This window comes from Sprattus sprattus, assembly GCF_963457725.1.
Source record: "Sprattus sprattus genome assembly, chromosome: 1".
NCBI classification, from domain to species: Eukaryota; Metazoa; Chordata; class Actinopteri; order Clupeiformes; family Clupeidae; genus Sprattus; species Sprattus sprattus.
This window is the reverse complement of record NC_137920.1, coordinates 65,906,581-65,932,798: the sequence shown is the minus strand read 5'-3', so window position 1 is coordinate 65,932,798 and position 26,218 is coordinate 65,906,581. Positions and strand designations below refer to the sequence as shown.

General features: G+C 43.5%; 2 protein-coding genes across 2 annotated transcripts in view; one reads left to right on the top strand and one right to left on the bottom strand.

The window, feature by feature from the left end:
* Positions 1 to 747: 747 nt before the first annotated feature.
* Positions 748 to 19,674, bottom strand: wdr44 (WD repeat domain 44). The gene is made up of 19 exons (XM_080855294.1): positions 19,143 to 19,674; positions 17,816 to 17,849; positions 16,888 to 16,965; positions 14,722 to 15,421; positions 13,154 to 13,287; positions 12,503 to 12,595; positions 11,586 to 11,722; positions 10,983 to 11,066; positions 10,092 to 10,350; positions 9,711 to 9,849; positions 8,336 to 8,400; positions 7,716 to 7,832; positions 6,821 to 6,943; positions 4,847 to 5,038; positions 3,901 to 4,002; positions 3,507 to 3,622; positions 3,154 to 3,281; positions 2,572 to 2,709; positions 748 to 1,513 (listed from the first exon to the last, which is right to left on the bottom strand). The coding sequence occupies exons 1-19, from the start codon at positions 19,217 to 19,219 to the stop codon at positions 1,425 to 1,427; spliced, it is 2,805 nt and encodes a 934-aa protein (XP_080711420.1). The 5' UTR covers positions 19,220 to 19,674; the 3' UTR covers positions 748 to 1,424.
* A 1,306-nt stretch (positions 19,675 to 20,980) lies between these two features.
* Positions 20,981 to 26,218, top strand: part of klhl13 (kelch-like family member 13) — a 78,031-nt gene continuing 72,793 nt past the window's right edge. Inside the window, exon 1 of the mRNA XM_080855607.1 lies at positions 20,981 to 21,048. The gene's annotated coding sequence lies outside the window, so the exon portion shown is untranslated. The remainder of the gene's footprint in view (positions 21,049 to 26,218) is intronic.

Here is a 26,218-nt window from a genome sequence, read left to right as displayed (position 1 = left end):
GCTGTTTCAGAGGCACAAAAGGGCTTGAACAAGATAAATGTACTTCCTTTCTGAGGGCTATTCTGTTTGTATACTCTTATCTGCTAAGGAGTTGTGTGTGTGTGTGTGTGTGTGCGTGCGTGCGTGCGAGAGTGACCCAGACTGAGGCCATGGTTCTCCTGCCATCCACAGATCTCACTGGGCCTGGGTGAGGGCATATAGTGGTCTCTCTTTGATAAGATCATCGACCTCTAGCCTGTAGATCATTTATCATTTAAGCCCCTGCTTGGTTCGATGCTGGTGGAAGTCACCCTGATGAATATTGATGGTCATGTAATCACTACATTATTGTGATTGGCATTAAGCCAATGAACTATCTTCTGAAAAGCAGATGACCACAGATTGTAAGTTTATTTTTTGCTTTACATTAATGCATTTCCTGTAGCTGGCCAGTAACTGGTATTGTGATCACAACATCCCTAAATTGTCCAGCATCATTATGAAAAAAGTCCATTTAGGGTATTTGGGTATGGTCCCATTTCTGAGGGATGAAGGCTGTATATCTACCTGAAAGATCTGTCAGTACTACCACACAAACCACCATACAACAGGTAATTTAGCAAAGGTGACTATGATGCATCAGAACTTTCTCTGCACAGGTGAAAAGTCATGATAAACCCATTATAGTTTATTAAGTGAACCATAAACTGTTAGAAAAGTGGTTCAATTTATTTATCTTTTTTTACAACACATAAAGTAACACGGACAAATACACAAATAAGAACAGGTAACGGAAATGATTTGAGTTAGTCCTAAATTTGAACTGTACGACGACAACCGTCCCATTGAAAAGCCATCGCATGACTATTAATAATGAGGCAGACCGGAAAGAAGTTAAATTAAAAAAAAACAAAAAAAGCACATTTATGTCAGTCTGTATAGGACAAATCACCTCATCCACTGCAATGCTGTAAGTGATTATTAAGGTCTTACAGGGTTATCAATCATCCATGAGAATGGCCTCATCTAACCAGGATCATTGTCTCATCCTACAGTATGTGCTACTTTCACTCCACACGCGCTCTGCCTTCAAGCAGTATAAACCTCCAAATAAAGAACAGTGTTTCATGTTACACAGAAAAGATAGAAGATGAGAATATCATAAAAGGTAAGGTGTTGGGGCGTTTCCCGTGAAATGTCTCCTTGCATGATCCTTCACCTAATCGTTATCCTGTAGTGCCAGGGTCCTTGTTCTCAGCAGAGGTGAAGGGCTTTTTGTGAACGTCTCTTCCTTCACTCTCTGGTTAGAGGGGAGCAGAAGGCGGAGCTCCCGCCCTGTTTCGGGGGGGGAAAACGCGTTGGCCGTTTTGCTTGTTCTTGGGGAGTTTGTGTCTCATTTGGACAGTCAGAGGGAGAAGAGAAAGGCTGTGTAAGGCGTAGGGAGCTCAGTACTTCTTGACATTGATAAAGACTTTGATGGCGCCGGTGAAGTCTGCAGAGAGGAGGACTTCGGTGTGGTCTGTTTTTAGAGCTCCTGAATAGGGACAAAAAAAAAAGAGAGGAGTCACTGACTGCTTAGAGGAGACCAGAGTTGTGTCAGGCAGGAGGAGAAGGTCTGCTGACAGTGTTACTATGGCAGCAAGGATGGGCCGTCCTTCAAATCACAACCTGCACGAATCAACTGAAGTCTTCAAATCCAAACCTTCAATATATCATAGCCAGCCAGTTATGAAAACAAAATAAAAATGGTGGTCAGCTTGGTGACTTGAACCATTAGTCAACAGTCAACTGTTTGTTAGAACCATGATATAAAGTAGTGGGTAATAATGTATTTTGTAACATTTATACTACTGTGTATTTCATGTACATGACTTATGTGTTATATATTATATATTTTGCATATTCAGTTTAATATTGCATGTTTGACATTAAGCAAAGCATGATGTCACACTGTAAGAGTGGTAAACTGGGACACTGATGTTTGAGACTCAGAGTTCACCATTCTTTGACAAAAGAAAAACCATGAAATCCGTGTTAAGAATTTACTAGTGTTAGAAAAGTGTCAAATAAAAAAAAAAAGTCTCACATGGAGGACTCTAGTCTCTCACAAAGAACAAATGAAACAAAATGAAGAAACTGCCTATACAGTCTCTCGATCCCTCTCTCATTTCGTCCATCACGCCATGAGCAGCACAGTGAAGCGCCAGTCTGGAGCACTGCGGGAGCATGTTACCAAGGGAACAGAGCCTCTGAGGAGGCTGCATGCTCCGTCAATCAGGATGACTCACAAGGAGTCCAGAGCACATTTACACAACAACTACATTGTCTTCTAAAGCCTGTCACTGTGTTTACACAAGCTCTGGACATTTAAACTCAACTTGTTTTATCTGACTCAATGCCAAGACAGCTGATGGATCAAAACATTAACTGTACTACAACTACAGCCTTACAGATGAGAGAAAGATCTGCATCCAGGCGAGTTTTAAGTTTCAGTCTCACAATCGGTGGACTTTAGGTTATTTTTGCTGATACTTGTGCAGGTAAATAGTGGGTACACGCGTGCCTGGTGTTGCTGTGGCAACGACCTCTCACCTGAGGGAATGGTCTCGGAGTCGCCAGAGTCGGTGCTCTTGACCTCCGGGTCTGGCTTTTCGCTGCACCCTGCCTCCTGTGGCACGATGAGCCCCGGGTGGGGCGCAAAGATGGCCGACGTCACCACTGCATTGTGGGCTACGGGAAAACACAGTGAGCAGATTGGAGAAGCCACAGAGCGGAGGATAGGTCACCTGTCTGTCTAACACCACACAGTCTTTCAACTGATGTCCATCACATTTAACCAGTCGCATTCCACAAGGTCCCTCGCTGGCTACAACTGGTTAACATACCAAGTCACAGGGACATAATATGTGTGTCGTGTGGGGTGAGTACTCTCTGCCTTTGTTAGAGTGCCTATTACCATCTACTGTTTTTTACATTGTTAATTACTCATTTTCAGGAACCACACAGAACCACATAAATATCACATTTCATTATCATTTTAGTGGATAATTGTGTCCATACACACAGACAAAATGACAGACAATAGTTGGAGTCGATGGAAAATAGGGTGTGTGCTTGAGTGTGAAATATCTGCTCCCTGATGTGAGCGGTGTCGCAACCTGAGAACCCTCTTACCTTTGATGCCTTCCCAGAAGTCATTGCGGTCGCGCCTGACGGAGGTGAACTTGCTGAGGTCGTGGTACGTGCTCCAGATGTACACATACTTGTCCTCTGAGCCACTGACGATGAAGGAGTAATCGTGGCTGCCAAGAGAGAGAAATAAATCAAGATGTGCATTTCACCTATGCACGCGCATGCACACACACCCACATTACAATTTTATGACATTACATTACGTTTGTTTACGAATTTCACTAACAGTGACAGTGATAACATGACATTAAGTAAATGCTATACATCTGTATTACTGAATTATAGCTTCTTGTTATTCTACAGCACCCAGCTCAACACATGGCAGTGTGCCTTACCTGAAGCTGGCTTTGATCTGGCTGCTGCTGTTGACATAGCCCTTGTACTTCATGGACAGAGAGAGATCCCTCAAGTCATACAGGCGAATGCGGGAGTCATTGGACGTCACCAGGATCTACAGAAGAGGAATTGCAGTGTCAAGACACAGTACTAATTCATATTTCATACTTACTAAGCATATAATGTTCAACACTAGACAGTTCGCCCCAATTACTGTTTAGTCATTAGAAACTTTCTGTAACAGTCAAGTTCTCATCATAGAAAACGTCACATTGAGCATCAGCACGTATTTACCCACACACCCAGACACACACCCAGACACACACCCAGACACACACACACACAGAAGAGATGTTAAGATCTTCAGCAACAGTTCTGGCATCACTGCTGTACCTTGTTCTCCCCTGGCAGAGGCTCAATGCCGGTGATCTTGCGGCCCACACGGTTCCTGCCCCTGGTGGATCGCACATGGATCTGTGTATGGTACTTCAGTCGCTGGAACACACACACACACACACACACACACACACACACACACACATATTGAATTTTTCACATTTGACCACAGTTCACACACAATAATCTATTCAGGTCATGAGTCAACAAGAATGATTTAATAAGAAAATATCTGCCTTAGAGTAAAGATAATGGAGATGGACAAATGACAAATAAAATATGACTTTCAAATGATTACAAAAGTAGCTTCAACTCAACTACCTCTGGTCCAAGTGGCTACAGAGTCATGCTCTATCGGTTAAGCAATCCTCACACTCACTCCCATAACTGCTCTCAAACATAATAATCAATAATCAGCACACACACACACACATACACACACACAAACAAACAAACAAACAAACACCTCATCATACATATGCAAATGCAAGAACACCCACAAACATCCCTCAATTAAAATCTCATCATGATTAGCATTTAACTGCTCGGAGAAAAGAACTCCCCACGGTCCCTCCCTGTTGCTTGGTTGAGTGACTTCATTAGTGCTGTTGCACTTGAATTCAGCGCTGTTCGCACAGCGGGTTTCCAAGCATCAGCAATGGCACTGACGGGGACTGGAGCCTGACCACAGCCTGTCTGATCCAGACATTATCCCTCTGGTGCAGTCAAAGGCACCATATAATATAAAAGACAGCTCTGAGGGGCACTCTGGGCCTCCACCGCTCAGCTGTATCCAAACACAAGGCCAAGAGACAGCACCGGTCTTATTCAGCAATTGCTCCTGGCATGAGATATAGATTTTGGGTGCTTGAAATAGACACACGCACAGTTAGTAACACAGTCATGTAAACACACACACACACACACACACACACACACACACCTCTGTGTCATAGAAGATGCAGCGACCGTCGTAGGTGCCGATGACCGCGTATTTGCCATTCTGGCAGAAGTTGGCTGCGGTGATGAGCCTGGTCTGGCCATCCACCTCGTTCCACAGTGCCACCTTCTTATCCGGAATATTCCACAGCCGCAGCTTACCGTCCAGAGAGCCGCTCAAGAAGTATCGGTCATCCTGGAACAGGAAGACACAGACGAACCAAGAGGCAGAGGGGGAGAGAGAGAGAGGGAGAGAGAGAGAGAGAGAGAGAGAGAGACAGAGATAGAGAGAGAGAAAGAGACACACAGAGATAGAGAGAGGGAGAGAGAGATGACAATTCAACTGCAATTCCACATGCAAAGAATATGCACACACGCACAGCTAAGTACAGTCACATAAGTACACAGTCTACAGTCCACTGAGAGAGGTAGGGCCCCAATTTGCGTACGAAAGCGGTTGGGGGAAACGGCAGTGCATGCGTGCTGCTGCACTACAAGGACATGCTTCAGAGAGAGCGGTAGAGGTGTGGTCAAAGGCACTAAGTGGGCAGAGCCAGGCCAAAGTCAATAAGAGAAAGGTTCGGGTAAACTGTCAAGCAGTCCTTTGAAACTGATGTATCAGATGAGATTATAACACAAGACGATGGCAATATCGCCACGGGTTCTGGACAGTGTTTCGCCAGGAGCTCTTTTACAAGGAATACATCTTCTGTTTTTCAAAACAAATACATTTGTCGACACATATTTGTAGCCTGTCAGACTTGTTTGAGAATGCCCTAGCCACATCCCTCCGATCAGACTGCTATATTTGTATCAGGAAATGTGATTTTGAGCCAGTTAAAAACTTAAAAGAATTGCTCACTTAGATTCCTTGACGTTATTTTTGTCAAGATCAATAAAGCTGATCTCACCTCTATTCTAGATAATTTATTAAGGCCAAGAATATACAATCTTCAAACATGCGTAACATGCCATATGTATTCAATTTAATAATCTAAAATCATCCAATGGAACACATTTGCTACTTTGGAGCTAGGTATTAAAACAAAACCAAAAAATGTATAGCTTACATCTTTGCTGAAATGTTAAATGTTTCAGCAGACATTCTGGCACTTGCTGGGAGTAGGAGAGGTCAGCTCTTTGGATGGAAACCCCGGTTTTCTTAGTAGGCTACTCAGTAGCATAGCCTATATACAATGTGTGGATGCGAAAGAATGATCCTAAGCTTTTACTGAATACAGCTTTTACAGCATATTAGGTTTGTTTCAAGTAACTATTGTATTATTCAACATTAAGTACATTGAAATGTTATCCTTTACATGGGGGAAAAAGTGCCGGTGTGGCATGCAATTTCTTCTTGTAGTCTAATTAGACTTCAATATGTGAATAGAAATAACAAGAAAGGTCATTATTGTGTATTTGCATCATGGGTTCCGTTTACTGCTGACTGATCATTTAATTAATGTCGGACAAATTAGACTACCTCTTCCCAGACACTTTAGTCTTTCAAGGGGTTTAACCTTTTAAAATAAACATTATGTTCTTTTTTAAAAAGCCTGTAAGGATATGTGTTAACTTTGAAGATGTCCAAGACAAATTCATTTGACCCATAACCCAGGTTTGCCCCTAGTTCCTTGCTAATGCAGAAATATGTACGCATAATGTGCCTCTCTCCAAGTAAATCAAACCCTATATTTGTTGCCTGCTAGATAAATCAGACTTGACCAGTGACAGTTTTGTGATTGGTACGTGTAAATGTCCAAAATCAACACCTCTGCAGTTTTTTTATTTATTGCCGGAGTTTAAGACAATCTGCCTGGGCAGGAACAGGCTGTCGTCGCCCGCGTTTCTGCCGCCAAACTAGGGCCCGTAAAGTGAGAGAGACAGAAGGCACACACACACACACACACACACACACACACACACACACACACACACACACACACACACACAAAGTGAGGACCTTCTTGACACTCACCCTGGGGTGAAATGCGATGGCTGTGACAAAGTCTATGTGCTGGAAGCAGCAGAGGCACTCCCGTCTGGATATGTGCCACAGGCGCACTGTCTTATCCATGGACGAGGACAGCAGGAAGTAGTTCTGTGACAGGAGACAGAGTCAGTAAGGTCAGAGGGAGGGGGAGGGAGGCACACAGACAGGGGCTGGCTTTATGGGAGATCAGGGCCAGTCTCAAGGGCTCGTTTTCACATTCAGCCTGACCTGGGACTATAATGGAGTTGTGCCGTGCCATGCTGGTGTTATTTCCCATTGGTTGAGTTGTTGAAGAAACTGACATAATGAAAGAAGGTGTGACTTGGTGAGCAGCAAACTCCCCTGTATGTTCTAAAATATGGATCTGTTCCCTACCCTATTGACTGATGATAAACAGGATGTACAGTTCAAAGAGGGATTTTTTCCCCTGTTGTTTGTTTGTTGGTGTTTAAATATACTCCCTCATAGTAAGGTGAAAAACTTTGGGTTAAAAATATCTGCTGAATTTAAATGCAGCAGCAAGCCTATTTTGTACTTTTAGAACCAACAATCATCACTAATTTGATTGATGAAAGAGAGACCTTGTGTGTGTGTGTGTGTGTGTGTGTGTGTGTGTGTGTGTTCACGTGAGATGCCTTCAAATCATTCCAACAGTGACCTTTATACTTGGCAGCTGTTTAGCATCAGCTGTATAACTATTAATAGCTTTATTTGTTTCTAATTCAAAATTGTACTCTTCACAATTAACCAATCCATGCCCACCCTCTTCATACTAACCATTTTTTATCTACCCTTTCAATTGTCAACCAAAACCATACCAACCGAACAACCAAGCTATATTCTAAAATGCCATTATAACAGTATAAATATTCTCACTGACCTTTGACCAGGACAGATCCAGAAGGTCAGCTGTGTGTCCTTTGTATTTGCAGAATGGAATTTGCCGGAAGGGAGCACTGTCCTCCATGTCGGGGTCCTCCGAAGCCCCACTTCCCATCTGTAAAACAAGTCAGGATTCAGGAAGGTGTTCAGTCAGGCAAACAGCAGCTATATACTTGGCACCAAGCAAACTGTATTCCAACAGCACTTCCTTCTGCTTCCAACCAGTACCCTGCTGGTCTTAACATCATGCAAACATTTCTTGGACATTTTTAGCTACTTCATAGGCCCATGACTACTCATACTTCTCATGACATTCTTATCTACAATCAATACCTGCTAAGGAATGAATGGCCAAGAGAGAACAACAGGTAGTAGAACAGAGTGATGACAGTGCTGGATAGTGTCTTGGCTCTGTGGAAGGACAGTAAACTTGTTTTCTTTTCTTTTCTTTTCTTTCTTTTGGTTTTTCTTCCCTGCTGCATGACCAAACCCACCCTATAAACTCCACCTGACGGCTAACAAAGCACTTCAGCAGGCACCTCTGCGGAGGTGAGCCAGGTGTGTCCACACATAAAAGCTCTGACTTGTTTACGTTTTTATATTTCAGAAGAGACTTACTGCCCCCTCCGTGTCAGACTTGGAGGAACACAGACTCTCCTGGGACGGAGAAGGTGACACACGACCTTGAGGGAGGGAGAGAGAGAGAGAAAAAGAGAGAAAGAAAAAAAAAAGATGGATGAAAGAACGGAAGGTGGCACCCAGCCAGAGATAAGGGAGAGGACAGTCATTTGTCTTGGCCCACTGTAGTCTCACAGAGCTAGACATATATTACAATAAGCCACTGGCTCCGGGTATCACGATATATGTCTGACAGGGTATATCAGAAAGTGCATCTGAGGACAATCTAAATGTGGGCGGGAGAGATTAGTGCATTTAGTGCATCTGAAATGATCTAAACCAATAAACCACTTTGTGAAAGCAGAGCCCAATGTAACACTGCCAAATCAAACAAAGTGCTGCTTTTGTCAGAGTGAGGGCAGGTTTTAGCACCAAAGACGGCTTTGTTACTGCTGCGATTATACACTCTCAATACTAAAATTTAAACGTTACTTAGAAGTAATTTAGGGAGATGTAAAAGCGCTTCAATGTAATTAAGACATGAACTTTAAAAGGCTCTTCTACCCCTGTGAGGCTCCTCACACAAAAACACAGGCACAGGCTGTTTGCACTGGATACAGCCACCAGTACTACCCTGGCACATTTACCTTGCCAGCATCAGTCAAGGGCAACAGGCATACAGGCAACATGGGTCATTTCAGAGATAGGAAAGTTCAGCGTGTTTGTGCACGAGGTGACACAGAGATTTAAGTGGATATTTTAGCCAGTTAACCCAGATTATGAGGCCAATGGAATGTGTAGAATTTACACTCCAAACAATGCCACCAGGAATGCATACACAAACATGTCCACACCCCCACACATGCATGCATACTCTCTCTCTCTCTCGCTCTCTCTCTCTCTCTCTCTTGTAGTCCAGTCAGTAAATGCTTTAAGGCAGCTAGCTGCAGTGGCTTATGATAAACACTGGCAAAATAATATGGTTATGCCATTAAACTGTGGCTAATGCATACTGTACATAAGTCCATGGCTTCAGTGACTTAACTGTAAAGCACAAGCACATCACTACACTTTGCCCCTGAGATAGTGTCAATGTAATCAGCTGATTCAGAGAGAGAGAGAGAGAATGAGGGAGGGAGTGTGTACATGTGTGTGTGTGTGTGTGCGCGCGTGTCTGCATGTGTGTGACTGATAACAATGAGGTTTAATTAGACTATTATTTATTAATTGTGAGGCAGTGGTGATTAATTAATTAGAGCCCATGACACAGGTCTGGCAGTGTAGGTTACTACCTGGGCTGTGTGTGTGTGTATGTGTGTGTACGCATGCATGCCGTAGGGCGTGTGTGTCTATTTGTGTGTCTGTAGGACATTACCCTCTGTGTTGTATTTGATCCTCATGTTGTTGAAAAAGTCAAAGGCGTTCTTGAGAACCCAGATCCTGACCATGTTATCCTGGCCTGCAGTGGCCAGCAACCTGCCACAGTGGGAAAACTTCATCGTCCACACAGCTCCCTATGGAGAAGACAACAATGGTTTTATTCTCTCGGACACACACTTGGACACACACTTGGACACACACACACACACACACACACACACCCACACTTCCTGACAAAACAATGCAAACAAGGTGAGCACATACACACAATATATATATATATATATATGTACACATATATCCAGCTGATTCTCAGATCTGCCTACTTCCTTCCTCTTTCTGTACCCCTCTCCCTCTCCCTCTCCCTCTCCCTCACCATGTGCTCCCCGCTCAGGTCCTGCACCACTTTGATCTGGTCGAAGTCGAAGGGCCCTTTGAAGCTGTGCGCGGCCTTGAACTTGGCGGGCCGCGTGTAGGGCATGCCCTCATCATCGCTGGAGGACGGGTCGTCCTGGTCCGTGTGGAAGACCTCATCCCGCACGCTCTTCACCTTGCTCACCGCCTTCTCCCCGTACTCCCCTGCCAGGTGCTTTGCCCGCTTCACGGACTTGCCCAGGAACTTCTTCAGTTGCGTGCTGCCGGGGTCACACACACACACAAACACAGATACACACATACACACACACAGATATAAACAAAGATGCATCCAGAACAACACCAAACACCAGAGGTAAATCACTGAAAAACACACACTAACACAAATACCTCTGTACAGGCCCATATTGACACTAGACATAATTGCACGCCTTCTCATTAGACAGTCAAACTCAACAACACCTTTAATAATGCAAAATAGAGCTTTATAAGCATTTGTTAAAAGTACCTGAATAATATTCCCAAATGTGACATCCTAAATCATAATAACCTAGATCAAGCATCTCAGCTGTCACAGGTAAAGAAATGAGCAAAGCCAAACTCTCCTTCCTTTCTTTTTCAGCAGATAGCGCCCGTCATCTTCCCCGATTTCACAGACACTCTTATCCTGTGAGAGCTTACAGTAGCGTGACTGCATGGATTTCATCAGTGCTTGAGCTGCCTTAGACATGCGTATATACCTCGCTATCTCTACCACTGTCCTTTGAGCGATGGGGAATCAAGAAGGGCGCAACAGAAGATCAAGAGGCAGGCCACGTACACACACACACACACACACACACACACACACACACACACACACACACACACACAGAGTCTCTCCAGCACTCACGTTTTCTGCTTCAGCTTTCCTGCGTCTGGGTCCGTCGAGGCGGCAGAGGCCTTGTCATCATCGTCCGACTGCGCTGCGTCGTTCCTGAGGGAGACCAAGAGACAGACGGCTCAGGGCTCTCAGTCACAAAAGCACAAGGTGTGTGTGTGTGTGTGTGTGTGTGTGTGTGTGTGTGTGTGTGTGAGCTGGGCCACATCAGACTGTGAAAAAGTGGATTAACTCGCCCCAGTCTTAACTCTGGAGAATAAGACTAGACTGAAGCCCAGACCCAGTTAAAAAGGAAGGGATTCTGTAATCAGAGAGCTTATGAGAAATGGAGCCGACAGGTTTATGCCAGAGAACGTGCTACTGAAGTTTTTGTGAACCGATTATATCTTGTGAAAGATAAGATCAACTCATTGACCATGACCATTTTTTGACATATAAGATGTTATATACATGCTGACTGGTATAGAGGCTGCACCATATAGCGTTGTGGGTAATGCAGTTAAAAATAAAGGTTCCTTAACACAACTACAGTAGTGTCTTATGGGTTATGTAGTCCAGTGGATAGTTCCCATGATACTCAGCAGTGTATGGTGTGTCCAGCATGGCAGCACGTACGTGATGTACTCCTTGGTCCTCCGCATGATGTGCAGGGTGAGGGGATTAATGCCGGTGGGGAGCTTCTCCTCAGCCTGGATCAGAGGGATCTCTTCACCAGTGTCCAGGTTCTTTATCATCACACTCGCCAGGATTTCCTGACACACACACACACACACACACACACACACACACACACACACACACACACACACACACACACACACACACACACACACACACACACACACACACACACACACACACACACACACACACACACACACACACACACACACACACACACACACACACACACACACACACACACACACACACACACACACACACACCTTGTCAGTGGCCCATCAGTGACAAATCACCTGCTTCAGTGCAAAACCATTTGTGAGAAAGACTGTGAAAGAAAGTGACATTGTTGTGTGTGAAAATAAAGTAGAAGGGGAGTTAGATGACAGAAGACAACCATGACAAGACCGGAGTGGCTAAAGCCTGGATTTACTGGAATCATGTTGCTTCAGTGCATTGTGATTCTGTTACATACCGGGACTTCTGACTTCTACTTTCTTTAAATAGGTTAAAACTAAGAAACATCAAGCAATCCTAATTTATTTAGTAGACTAAACTAGATTGAATGCAAATTTGGAAAAAAATATTAAAGAGCATCCAAATAAGGCCCATCTAATGACCTTCTTTTTTAAAAGTCTGAACTAACCAGCAAAGAGTTAACATCAGTAGGAAAGCGAATGGGAAAAAACAGCAATCATGATGACCTTGCACTCACACTCTCTCACACACACACACACTCTCACACACACACACACACACATGTACACACACACACACACACACACACACACACACACACACACACACACACACACACACACACACACACACACACACACACACACACACACCTCATCAGTGAGCTCTCGACCCGAGTCGGAGCGCGGCCTCTGTGGTCCTGGAGTCTCACTACCGCTCGGACCTGACCCCTGCTCGCCATTTTCCTGGAAACACACACACACAAACACACATACCAAGTGACTTATTTAATTTAAATATTATACTTTTCTGTTTTTTCCCCCTTTTCCTTTGTGTGTTCTATAGCATTTTGTACATTTAAACAGTCTGCAAACCTACAAAGTCCAAATTACACACCAGAGGGACTAACTCTCTACCACAGAAACCACTTTTCTCATCTGCCTGAAACACCTTGTTGGAATTCCGGGCCCTTTTCCTTTAGTTACAAGATGACATAATCCTGCAAGACAATCCGTTTTGCCCGAGAAAAATGTAATTGAAGTATGTATATCTATTTTAATAGACCCAGAAATGTTATCATTAACATTGAACATGAGCATAATTGATCCTCTTTAAATCTAAAGTGGCTGAGTATTCTCCTTCGTTCAAAGCAATGTCAAATGTTATCCATGGTCAACTACATCATCACTATATTGCTAGTGTGGGCAGAACTGTTATGTGTAAATACAGACAAACTAAACCTAACTGGCCAGATGCTTGTTACACACGTGCACACACACACACACACACACACACACACACACCTGTGTAGTGACGAGTTTCTCTCCACTGGTGGCGCTAGCGAGGTCCAGAGAGTGCTGTAACTCCTTGGTGAGGGAGCGTACCGTCGAGCTGGGAGACACCAAGCCACAGGGCTCTTCCACTGGCTCTGTGGAAACTGACCAATCAGAACAAGAGGTGGTGAACTTAGCAGCCAATCACACAGTAGACATAACCACTTCACCATCACACGACAATTGCACGATAATCATGACTCTTCAATCACAAAACGTTCTTGTTGAGAATAACAGCAAAGACTCAAGAGCGGCGCTCTATAATCTTTGAACAGTGGCAATCCATTATGGAATTAATCCCCATGGTAACATGCTACCCAAATTTGGCGGAGGCAATCAGAAACCAATAACAGTTGAGGTCTTATCAGTGGCACACAATTGGAGCTGACAGCAGACTGGGCTCTCTAGGGCTGCTACAGGAGTGGCTCCTCCGCTCATGCCTCGCTTCTGGCTTCCTCGCAGACTCCCATTCTGGACGGCACTGACAGTCCATGTAGAGATTGCACTAATGATCGCCCCTTGTTCCCCGTGTTTCTGTCTTGAAAACTGTCGTGCAGTTCTAATTACGAGCTCTCAGTCCCCTAATAAATGTCAGCACAATGCATAATTAATGGGGAAGCAAAACAGCCAATAAAGCTGATTAGGGGACATTAGGTTCCGATATGTTTTGCAGAAAAACCATGCCTACGCCTCACTTCATTTGAGGGAATGTGAGTGTATGTGTGAGTGTATGTGTGAGTATGTGTGAGTGTGTGTACATGTGTGTGTGTGTGTGTGTGTTTGTGTGTGCGTGTGTGTTTGTTCTTCTGGTGCATGTGGTGTGCAAGAGCTATTCCACAATGCTGGTTTATTACAAAAGGTCCGGAACAGGTGAACATGTGCCGGCATTAATTTGCCACAGTAATGAATAATAATAGGTTTATATGGCTAAGTAATGAATAATAATCGGTTTATTTGGCTCAGTGATGAATTATAATCGGTGTATTTGATTACACAATATGTTCAGTTCTAGTGGAAGCATCCAGGGGACACTTTCAGGGGGCTACAAAGACTGTGAAAGACTGGTCACCATATTTTGAATGATTCTGCTAACTGGAAAGCTCACTGACAATTATTTTCATGGGTATAAGAGACCTTTAACATACTCTGAAGTGAAGTGAAGTGAACTGGGGGTAAGATCAAGAGACAGTGGTTAAAGAGAGCATTTGTGTGTCACTAACACCACAACGGTAACTTGTTCTTACAAATACCGAGACTATGTGCAACAATACAGAGATTGCCAATACACAAACAGTTCTTTTTATTCTCAAAGAAATGTTAGTGTAAGTATGTAGCCCTTGGGTGAGAGCTTTTCTTCTAAAAGACAGGGTGTACTCAGGCTGCATTTTCATCTTCTGACAAGCCTTGTTTACATGCTATTTAATATCCTTGATGATAATAAAATGAAACATGGAGCTTTTTCTTGGCCTTTGTAAGTCTCAGTAGGCTAGTGGGAGACTGGATCATATGTGAGGACCATCTAAGCAGTGATGTCTTACCTGCTAAGGCGGTTGGCCGCATGGCCTCCTGGGACTTCTTACTGGGTGGGAGGGTGGGACGTGAGGGTGGAGGCGGCCGAGGGGGCGGGGCTCCACCCGGGGGAGGCGGTCTGGATGGTGGCGCCTTCTTGGTGCTGGCCACAATGTCAGGCTCCACCGTAAATTGCCTGGGGGGTTTGCTGGGCCCTGAAGGGTCCTGGTCCTGGTCCTCGTCCTGGTCCTGAGGCATTTTGTCTGCGAGAGGAACCTGTTCCAGGATATCGGCCGGTCTGGGCTCCGTTTCACCGCCCCCAGCACAGAATGACACAGCCCCGGTGTCTCGCCCCCCGAGGGCACTGGTGATATCCGGAGGGAGTGGCGTCGCAGCAGGGGCGAGCTCCTGAGCGGCTGACGCACCTGCAAAGATGGACGCACCCGGAGCCTCCAGAACCGCTAGCCCGCCAACATCTTCCGGCACGCTTACTTCCTGTTCCTGCTCCGGCACCCTAGCCATCTGATCTGAATGGCTAGCTGCAGGCACTAGTGCCACCCCTGAGAGGACCTCAGGCATCTGATTGGACACGCTGGCTGCTGATGCCATCTGGTCCTCAGCCCCTTGCCTCTCTTCAGTCTTCCTCTCATTGTCCCCCTGATCACTGTGGAGCAGACCCTCATCCCCTCCATTATCCTTTTGGCTCTCCTCAATTATGCTGTCAATGATCTGCCAGAAGAGAGAGGAAGATAGCGGGAGAGAGAGAGGGAGAGAGAGAGAAAGAGAGAAATGAAGGAAAAAGAAAGAGAGGAACAAAAGGAGAACGAAGAGAGAAAGAGAGACCGTGTAAGATTTCAATAAATGCAAAAAGATATGCGAGAGCAACTGTGGCCCTGAGTTATGGTTCTGCTGCAGTGTTATTAAGTCAACCTTCTAGTCAGGAAGAACCAAATACATTACACTGACATGTCTTCCCTTCCGTTGTTATGTTGGGTCTTTAAGTCTTTGCTTACTGAGAGGGAGGTTGGGAAGCAGGCCAATACATACAATGGGAAACAAAAAGTCTCAGTGTTGGAGAAGCCATGGAGAAGAAACACACTCTGGGTGTATGAGGACTGAACAAAGGTGTGTGTGTGTGTGTGTGTGAGTGTGTGTGTGAGAGTGTGTGTGTGAGAGAGTGTGTGTGTGTGTGTGTGTGTGTGAGTGAGTGTGTGAGTGTGTGTGTGAGTGTGTGTGTGAGTGTGTGTGAGCAAGAGGCCATGTTCAGACAGACATCCATCCTCACAGACACACATTTCTCTGTTTCCATCTTCTCCAAAGAGTGAGACACGAGGCTTGGAAGATGATCATTAGTAATGTTAAGGGAAGCAAAGTGTAAAAAGGGGAATCCAATAATTGTGCAAATGAATCTAATCAAACGTAAATAAAGGAACTAAAAGTAAGGTAAAGGTCGAAACGACATGCTATGCTTACGATGCAAAGTCATTCAATGGACCCAGATATATGGACTTTGAAAGCAAAGGCAAAATGTACTAACCTCCTCACGGAACAGCCCCTTTCACTAACTGCTGTATGATTTTCTTGCTTGTCTCACTCTGGTGTCACTGAAACAACTACAGGATATCGTTCTTCCAGACTACATCAATATGCTACTTAAAACAATCTACACTGGTCTTTCTAGTCAATCCTGATTACAAGTAATACAAAGTTAGCATGCTTTTAAAGCTGACCTATACCTGACATTTCTGCAAAAGGAAAGTAATTATAGGCTTCAGCAGCTCTGTTGCATCCTTAAGTACAGAGTATGGGCAACATAAAAACAGGGAGTCCAAACAGAGAGGAAGTCAGACTCACAGTGAAAGTGTGACAGGAGAGATTAAAACGAACACTGGAGACATAGAGATGAAAATAGGGAATGGTTGTTGTGCATTGTCATGCTTGGTTCCGATACGGTTATAGAACTGTACTGATTTGTTGTTTTTATGCATGCATGATGTTCTTTCGGGCCATTTCTAATTTCTTAACTGCCTACGGACATGTAATCCAGACAGCTAGTCTTTATCCCTCGTTTGAATCAGTGTTAAACAGGAAGTACGGATGCTTGGTATAGTAATGTTAATGTCGTATAACAGCACTAACAGTTGTAGTGTATCGTAGCATGTTACATATAAGGTAATATCTTCCACAACACCCACCTTTAAGGAGTCATCATTACGAGATTCTGGTAGGGCCAAACCTGACGCTACCTCCTGGACCAGGCTATCCTTAACACCCTGAAACCAAACCCAAACCACACACAGATGTCACTTAGTACACAACCCACTCAAAATCTGATGGAGGCCTTAGCCAAAACAAGTCGGATGTAATGCATTTTTTTCGGAGATTCTGAGGATACTTAATTTAGTTTGGCTCATAACAAAATAATGCCTGATAAGGTGCACTAATGCTCCTATCTAGTTTATGTCAACTGATGGCATGGAGGAGAGTACTGGCGTCAGAGTATTGTGGAGTTGTGATTTAATAAAGATTTTTAGAGAGAGCTATAGAGTATGTTATATTTCCTTTTGACCTGTTTCTATTTCTTTGATTAGAAATACAGGTGCTGTCTCCTTCTTCCACGTTTAAATGTTTTGCTCTATCAAAAAATAAGAGCATCCCAGTCATCTTTTACCTGACGACATATACACACCAAGGATACTTGACATCCAATACATTTACAAGTTTACAAATACAAGTTTCAAATGGAAAAACTAAAACAGTACTGAGCCTCATAGAAGCAGCACACCATACACCGTTTCTGTTCTGTGTGTTAAACATTCACTCAGTTCCTGTTTCAGCACTGTCCTTGTTTCCTCCCACCTCCTCCCTGCTCTGGATCTGTCTGTCCCACGTCTGCCCTCTCGGAGTAATAATTAAACTAAAAGCCAACATGGGCCTCGGCACTCAGATATACCCACTGTCCTCCATTTCTGACCACAAGCTGTGCTACCTCTCATGAAAACAACAGGGAAATGTTTGCCCTAGGCAAGGTAACACTCTTCACAGAGTAAACTACCTCTACTAACACCATAAAGGTCACAGTGAGGTGGATGTGTTGCTTTGGGAGAGTGCTGTTGATCTTACCTGAGGAGTGGGAATGACAAACTTTGCAGGCGAACTGAGGGAAGAAACAAAAAGACGTAAAGTTAAAGCTTCTGTGTGTATGACATCAAATAAGCTCACACATCACAATGCAAGAGATCTCTCAATAGAGGTGATTTAAATGATCCACGTCATCCTAACTTTAAAGCACAGAAGTGTTCAACAGGTCTGTGCTATGAAACATATGGCTTAGTCATACATCCTGATAAATCCCTGAGCAAACAAACAAAATATGGCAATGGCTAACTAGTGAGCCAGTCCATGCATTCATTTCTACTATATATGATCTTCGGGGATGTCTCCATTCGGGTGCAAAGTGTATGTGTGCATGTTAGAAACATCACAGACGTCCTTCTGCATTCATCACATTTCCATGCAATCACCAAGTATTTTTATTCTTTCACGCCATCTGTCTCCCCTGCCTATGCCAAGAGCACGGCAACATGCTCTGCTCATGAGCTGAGTGTGGGGCTTAAGCAACCTCGCTTAGCAAATACTCTTGCTGTGACAGATATAAGGAAGAACTCACAATAGCAGAGAACTTCTGAGGACCATGCCCTAGGACCAGAGAAAGCTCCTATAGTAACTTCAAACAGGCCTAGATGGAAAACCATCTGAAGGGTGTGTGTGTATGTGTGTGTGTGTGTGTGTGTGTGTGTGTGCGCAAGAGAGAGATTTGTTGTCTCTTTCCATCCCATTTTGACCTGCCTGTATTGTGAAAACAAATACCTGCTGACATAAGACAATATACCTCCTACAATAGATAATTTCTAAGCCAAGATTTCCAAACAGGAAAAGCATATTTGGTTAACACACGGTCAGGGTGGCCCAAAATAGTTAATACATCTATGACTAAAGAACAGCAAATGGAGAACATGAACAACTAATACATCTAAACACGGTGTCAACAAAATGACAGAGGGCGTCGAATGCCTAGGGTGGGCGTGTTAGGCCAATTTTCAGCAATCATGATTACAGTAAGTTATTTAGCTAAAGCAACAAACTAACCTCTAGCAGGTCGCGAGTTTATTACACCAAACGCTTTTTGTGTATTCCAAGATAATGTAGGGGACGTCAGGAAACAAATAATGATCACACTGGTTGACCAAGGCAAATCACCTGACCAACCAATACGAAGGGTCTGTTTAGCAACAAACCAGCAATAAGGTTGATAATAAATGTAACAACATGTAAGTGGAGTTCTACATTAGACTCAGACTCTGGGTAAGTTTGGTAACAATAACAAATGAAACATCAACACAACGCCAAAAGAATATCAAACTGACACCAACTGTTTGCGCATACTTACACATTTGGAGAGGGGGTAAAATTGACATCTTCTGCAGCATCGTAGAATTCTTCTGTATCACTGGTATCCGACGCCATCGAGCAACGTTACGGCTATCTAAACCAGAAGGCTACATGCAAAGGCCCTGGCTCAGATTCAGATACTCGCTGCTGTATCACTACGATGGGAGTTAGCTAGCTAGATTTGAGATTTACTGGAAAAAAATCAGACGAACCCCGTACTCGGAGAGTAAAACGGATACAGGTTCTGTGGTTTACGTCCCAGGAATCCTCGTTGCAAATTCAAGAATTATTGCCTGGGTAGACACACAATAAAAAAATGGGAGAGGCCACTCTTAAGACAAGTCACCTGTACGGCTAGCTGGCTAGCTAGTTAGCCAGCTGTCGAAGCTAGCTGTAGGTGGCCTAACTAACGTAGCTAGCTGACAGGTTGCAGATATATTCCAGATAGCCCGGACTGTAAAACAGAACCATTAAATATCGTCTACGCTACTAGTAGATTTTAACGTCGTTACGTAGATGAAAACAATAACGATAGACAAACCCCTCTGTGTATGATGAGTGATAAAAACAAGAGAAGGAAGCTGGCTGCCAAGTGACTTTCTCGCGAACCTTGAAGTCTCGCTTACATCTCGCGTGATTCTACTTGACAGCTTGTTTAATCTCAAATGACAATCATGGGCAGATCCCCGTAAGATTGTAATATGTGCCTATGTATTATAAACCGAGAAAAAGGATTCGCTTTTGAGCTGGCTCCATACATTTTTACTCCTTACTGTCGCAAATTATTGCAAGAAGAGATGATGAAGATAATATACTGTTGTCATGGTATCTTGTCAGTGATAACGTCATGGCATGACCAGCTGTGGGCCAAGTCATTCAACCTCAAAAAGTTAGGCAACATTGTTATTCATTATTATTTCACTATATTTTTGAATGACTAATGCATAACTGCATAGTTTATCATCCAATCTTTGTTTTAAATTTAGCACAGCCTTAATCGTGTACATTTAGAAACAATCAATAACTTCAGTTAAAGCCTTGCTGAACCCTCTAGAAAACTGTGGGTGTGGTGCAAGTGCCCTCAGTCATAGACATAGAATACGTATTATATGCGTATTTATACGTATTCTGTCTATGCCCTCAGCCCCTGATTCAACATGCGTCTTTCCACGTTTAGCCACTGGAGTGTGCAGTCAGATCGAGCTTTGTCAGCGCCGTGGGTGTTACCCTCACCCTCTGTGTTCTGTACATGCGGTTCATGGGGACAGCTGGGTGGATAAATACCAAGGCAGGTGCAGAGTTCTCCGGTTAAAGGCATTTTTGGACCGCTCACACTGAACGGAAAGCTAGGACTGTGATGGGCAATTCGTATTGGATTAGAACCGTGGACTGTACATTTAGGTCTAAATAACTGCAAAATATCATTAAAAAAATACAAATAACGGATACACATGTCATCTGATTTCATCCATTACGTGGTGATGATGGCTGTTGCCATGAATGTAAGCTTTTGTGGGCTAAGGCAGGTTGGTGCCTGCCTTTACTCAGTGAAGTAAATAATGCTGTTCATGCATTATTGTCTACTTCTTAATGACAAACATTTGTCAAAACAAAAACACTTTTTAAATGCACAGACTACTAACAACTGAAATAAAAGGTCTACAATGTCCACCAATCCCAGCGCTTTTAGCCTACTGTGCTTGCGCAACTGGCTTCTTTTGGTAACGGAAGTTTTCGGAGCATCACGTTGATTGGCGTACCGCTTCACCACTTGATGGCAAGAACACTTTTGTTCTCAACGACAACCAGCCATTTATATAGAGGAGGCGGGCCTAAGAGAGGTCCATGAGTGGAGTGGATTTGAGGGTTTAAGAGGAAAACAAGGACAAATCCCGTTGTTGCAGGTAGGGAAACCACTATTTAAAAGTTTATTCGATGTGTTTGAAGAACATTGTATAGTCAAACAAATGCCTGTGAGGTGATTACGCGTTTCCCGGAGTATAATGTATTAAGCTAACCTGCTAAACCGCTATGTTCAATCTGTTCAGCGAAACGTAGCCATGCTTCATGTTTTGTCCTTTCTTCAAACCCTGTAACCCGGTGAAGTTAGCAGTTGTCATGTTGAATACGGGCTCGTAAAGACAACCTAAAACAGCGGTTGATGTTATTTTGTACCATACCCGTGTATAGTTATGATGTGATAAAGTACATTAGGATGGCTGAAGTTATGCGAATGGTTAACTTGCTAGCTAGCTGTTTAGCCAGCTAAGTTTTAGAAGTTCTGAAATAAACATGAGCAGGCATGTCCGTCTTGGAAAGCCCGGTGTGTCCATGTCTAAATAAAACTATGTAACTAGACAATGTGTTCACAATGTGTCCGGATAGCGTTTCTCATTCAAAAACACAATTAACCCTTGTGCTAGGTTGGCATTACTGTTCGATTGAAACACAATCATAGACAGAGCACCTCCTGTAACGTTACCAGTTGTTTACTATTTGAGTTCGTAGCCGATGTCAGTGTCTGTAGATACTATTTGTATTCATATCTACGACTGGTTTAGGAACACGTGATAATCTCTAGTGGATGTGAGATTGTGATGGTAATGCTGAGTCTTATGAGTTGGGTCATCAACCAATATAAATCGTGAGCCCTATCCAGCAAAGTTGCAAATCATATAACTGCTATATTAACATTATTCCTGACATTACGAACAGAAAACTAAACTTGTATGAGGCTTGTGTGTTGCCCAACACAACCATTTATTTAAGGTAACGTGAAGTTTTGTTGTGTATCTCATATGGTTTCAGGGGACTGACTTGTGTCTGAATTTGAAAGCTGTTCCACCATATACATGTTCTTCTGTAGCAGACCATAATGTGCAATACTGGTGTAATGTTAGAAGTTTGTCCACACTGTGATTTCACTAGAATGAGGGCTTACCCTATAGCACATATTTTCTTCTTGTCTCTGTCTCTCACATATGGGACATGGCTCTTCGCACAAAAAGTAATTGTTACATTCAGTACTGGGTCAGTTGAGTTGAAATTAGAGGCCATTTCCCCACTAGAACATCCTTTTTTAAGCACAGCGGATTCCACATGATCACGAGGCTATCAGCAAAAGCTCTTTTGTTCTAGTAATTTACAGATGGCTCCAAGCTGTTTTTAGTTTCTGGAACAGTTGTTCTGACTGAGGCCAACCATCCATGTTTATCATGCATATAGTTTCATAACTCTAAAACTTAAGCTCATTGCTTTTATTGAAACATTTCTCCATTCTCTTAGTTATTTGTTTTGAATGAAGCTAGTATAATGTTGTGTATAACATGCACTGCTCCATTTAAGGGTCCTAGAAACTTTTCACTGTTCTGCACACTACCACTTGTTAACTCGAATTCAGAGACCATCTCATCAATATTGGATCGCAGTTTTTCTCTGCATAGCAAGACATTTCGTTCTGTAGGATTGGAGCAGTGATGAGTCGGCCACCTCTGCACAGGGACACTTCGGATATTACGCTAATAGTTCCAAGAAGATCTACTTTAGCTTTCTATAAATCTCAGGGTGTTGTGTTTCGTCTCCACTTCCAAATCAGTAGGTACTTTGCAGAATTCGCTGTGAGCATTAGTTTTACAGACTAGTTGGGGAGGACAGAGCTGTGTACATTTACCCCATATGAGGCTTGGAGTTGTTATTATTTAGGGGTCAACTTATTTAGCAGTAGTTGTGTCTGAAGCATGTGTGTTGTGTAACAATTATTTAGGAGTTATCGTTTATAATATAGGCTACCAGGAGTTCCATGTTTTGAATCTTGGAAAAGCAGAGCGATTTGCTCTCTTCAGAGAAAGCCTTTTTTTCGCCATCATGCTCTCAGCCTGGTTGGATGGTGTTAAACTGTGCCATTTGTCAGGCGACCCGTCCCAAGGACTGGGGGCACACTGCAAAAGATGAAGGCCTGAAAATTTCCTCAGAACATTTCTCCAGAACCTTGAGTCCTGCAGCCTGGCAGACTGTTCATCTTGCGACAGAATCTGGACTGGCTATTGTGCACTGAGCTGGCCTCTAATGATGTTTTTGTGACAAATGCCAAGATGGATTTTCTCTAGCTGTGTTTCAAAAGAAAGCAAAGAGGTAAAGCAATTGCTGCATAATGGAGTTGGCATTGCTGGGTAGGACACTGATTCCTTAGTAGCCATTACAACGCTGGTAAGAAGTAAGATGTCTGCCTCTATTCAAAAGAAGACCGCAGAAGTAGTTTATTGGAGATGCACGGTATGTTCACAGGTTCCATAAGTCACAGTACTGTGTGATCTGTTTTTCATTGTTAGCCATCATTGAGCTTTAGCTGTGTCTTCCTAGATTTATTTTCAATAAACTATATTTAAAGTCTAATGCCTAAGCTATCACAATATGTGGCAAGGCTCGGGACATGCACACTGGTGAAGAAATCTGTCAATTTTACAAAGCCCATTTTCAGGCCACAAATTGTCACAAGCCATTAAGTGAACCATTAACACCTAAGCCAATTAGTGGAACTGCAGTGCAGGTGGAGTTCAACAGGTGTCAGGATTCTGGGGCAGTGATAGCGGGCAGGATTAGTGGAGTGACGGCTCTCTGGCAACAAACTCTAGCCAACAGCAGTGCCAGGGCTCACCACAACTCACCTGGTTCCCCTAAGCTCTCTGAGAAGATGGTATGACAGACGGGAGGAGAGGATAAAGTAAAGGGAGAGAAGGAGGGAGAGAGTGTGCGTGTGTGATGGAGGCCAGAAGTGAGGTTCAAAGAGTTCTATCCCAAACATTTCTGTTCCAGCAAACAGGTTCTTAAAAGGATGTCAGTTGAAATATTTAGCACGTTTGAGACAGGCTGTTTGTGTGTGTGTGTGTGTTTGTGAGAGCGAGAGGAGGAAGTCGAGCCAGAGTATTTGTGAAAGTGTGTGTCATGTTTCAGGCCTCTCTGAGTGTCACGTTTAAGCGCTTGCCCATCTCTGTGATGAGTCACTGCTGTGAGACAGGATTGCAGGTCTCTGGAGCGATCCCCCCCCCCCCCCCCCCCCCCCCACCCCCAAGAGTGCCGACCTGGAGCTTTTTACGGCATGTTATGTCAAGAGGGCCCCCTCCCTCCTCTCCCCGCCCTCAGTCTTCTGCCAGACTGATTGATGGCACCATAGCAAGAGCCTGCCTCCTCATCCTCCTCTTCCTCCTTCATGCTTGCTCCCCTCTACCTACCCTGAAGTCTGGATCTATGACTTGTCAGCCTCTCCAAGGCCTAGGAGACTAAATTCTTCAGCCTAAATATATACTATACATGACACATTCACGCAGTGGCTTCTACAGAGACTTTAACTGGACCGTCATAGTTTTATTATGGTGTAGTTACCCATTCTTTTTATAGAGAAGAACTTTGTTAAATGTTTACCCTATGAAGTTATTTTAATAGTGGTGTCATCATAACAAAAAAAGAGTGGCATCATTGCGTGTCATGAGGGTGCTGGGGGGAACAGGAAGATTGGGAACAGGATGAGATATGCTGTTCACTCTAAAACTACAAGGCCAAGAGGGCATGGCTAAACTCAGTGCTCCTTAGTCTTCACTCTTAAACTACAAGGCCCAGGGAGCATGGCTAAACTCAGAGCCCCTTAGTCTCCACGTGGCAAGAGGTTGTTATGAAGAGATTGGATATCTGCAAGGTGTTGAAGGTTGGTAGGCCTACGTAGGCTGATCTAATGAGAGTGTCATCAGTGAAATACAATGACTCAGAAATTTTCACTTAAAGTTTCAGTCTTTTTCACACTGTTTGGTTTAAGATGTAATTGCTTGAATTCTGCTTTGCCTAGAGTTTTCACCTTCGAAGAGAGGATGTCATTGTTCTCTGAAGTATAATTCACATTTTAGACATAACCTTGGACTGCACTGATACCAACATTGACTTCCCAGAAATATTGACTTTGAGTCACTCTAAGTTTAATGTATGCAGAGAACATTTTACCATCCAACTGTAGATAAGAGTGGTAGGCTTAATAAATAAATGCAAACAGCAATGCAAAATGGAAGGGTGATGAGAGCAAAGTGATAGAGTTAGCTCTGCCAAATAGATAAATTATGTCTGATGGAGTTCACCAGCCTGGCTGTGTCTCTTTATTCATACCATTCTCCTGTAAAACTGAATGCATTGATTTTAAGAACAACATCAAGTGGATATAGGCAACAGTTGAGCATGACCTGTTGCTTCCAAGTACATTCCAACACAGTATATGGTCAAGAATGATGGTGTCCTGGTATTAAGCAGCATTGTCCAGGAAATCCTCTTTATAGCCTGGTGTCCTTTTAGTGAGTGTGGTGTGGTCCAATGGTTATGCAAGAGAATTAAACAGCAAGAGAATAAAACGCCATTAAAAAGCTTTCTAATAAATGAGCCAACCTAAATATTGAATACTCATCATTTAATTTAAGCTTTGTGCTTTTCCCCAGACTAGACTAGATGCATGGAAGTCAATTCCTAAAATGATGAGGAAGGGGAGGGGGGCATTTTTTTAAATATATATATATATATATATATGTTCTGGAGTAAAAGAAAAATAAAATGTATGAGTTCTCCACACTATGCCCACTACTCTGTCAACAAGGAACAGGCATCCTAGGTTGTGCACTTTCATCTCCTCTTTTGTTTATTTTGTTTGTTTTCTTTACTCCTTACCCCGCACCCTCCACGTCAACTTCCTTTTGCATCCCGGGTGATGACAATGGGATTGATTTGTTTAGTAAGCTCTTTGAAAGATCGTCAGGGCCTACATTTCGGATTAGACAACTGTTGAAAACTGAGAGTAGGCTAGTCTTAATTATTTGAATGGGTTTTTTCCGAAACCACATACTCTTATTTGCTCATTTCTCATTTCATCATCTGTTCAGACTCTTGTGACACACCCTGTACTTACAGAGTCCTGCGGTGTCTGCTTCCTCAGGAACTGTCTCGCAGTAGGTCTGTCCCTCACGAACATCCTAAAAATGTTTAAGCCCCAGTAACTCACTGCACCTCTCTACATTCGAGCACAGGCTCAGGGTAAGATTTGGCCCT

Coding starts and splice junctions, on each gene's coding strand:
- wdr44 (XM_080855294.1), bottom strand. CDS start 19,219: ATGGCGTCGGATACCAGTGATACAGAAGAATTCTACGATGCTGCAGAA. Junction 13,288..14,721: donor GCGGCCAACCGCCTTAGCAG/GTAAGACATCAC, acceptor CTGATTGGTCAG/TTTCCACAGAGCCAGTGGAA. Junction 12,596..13,153: donor AGAAACTCGTCACTACACAG/GTGTGTGTGTGT, acceptor GTGTGTTTCCAG/GAAAATGGCGAGCAGGGGTC.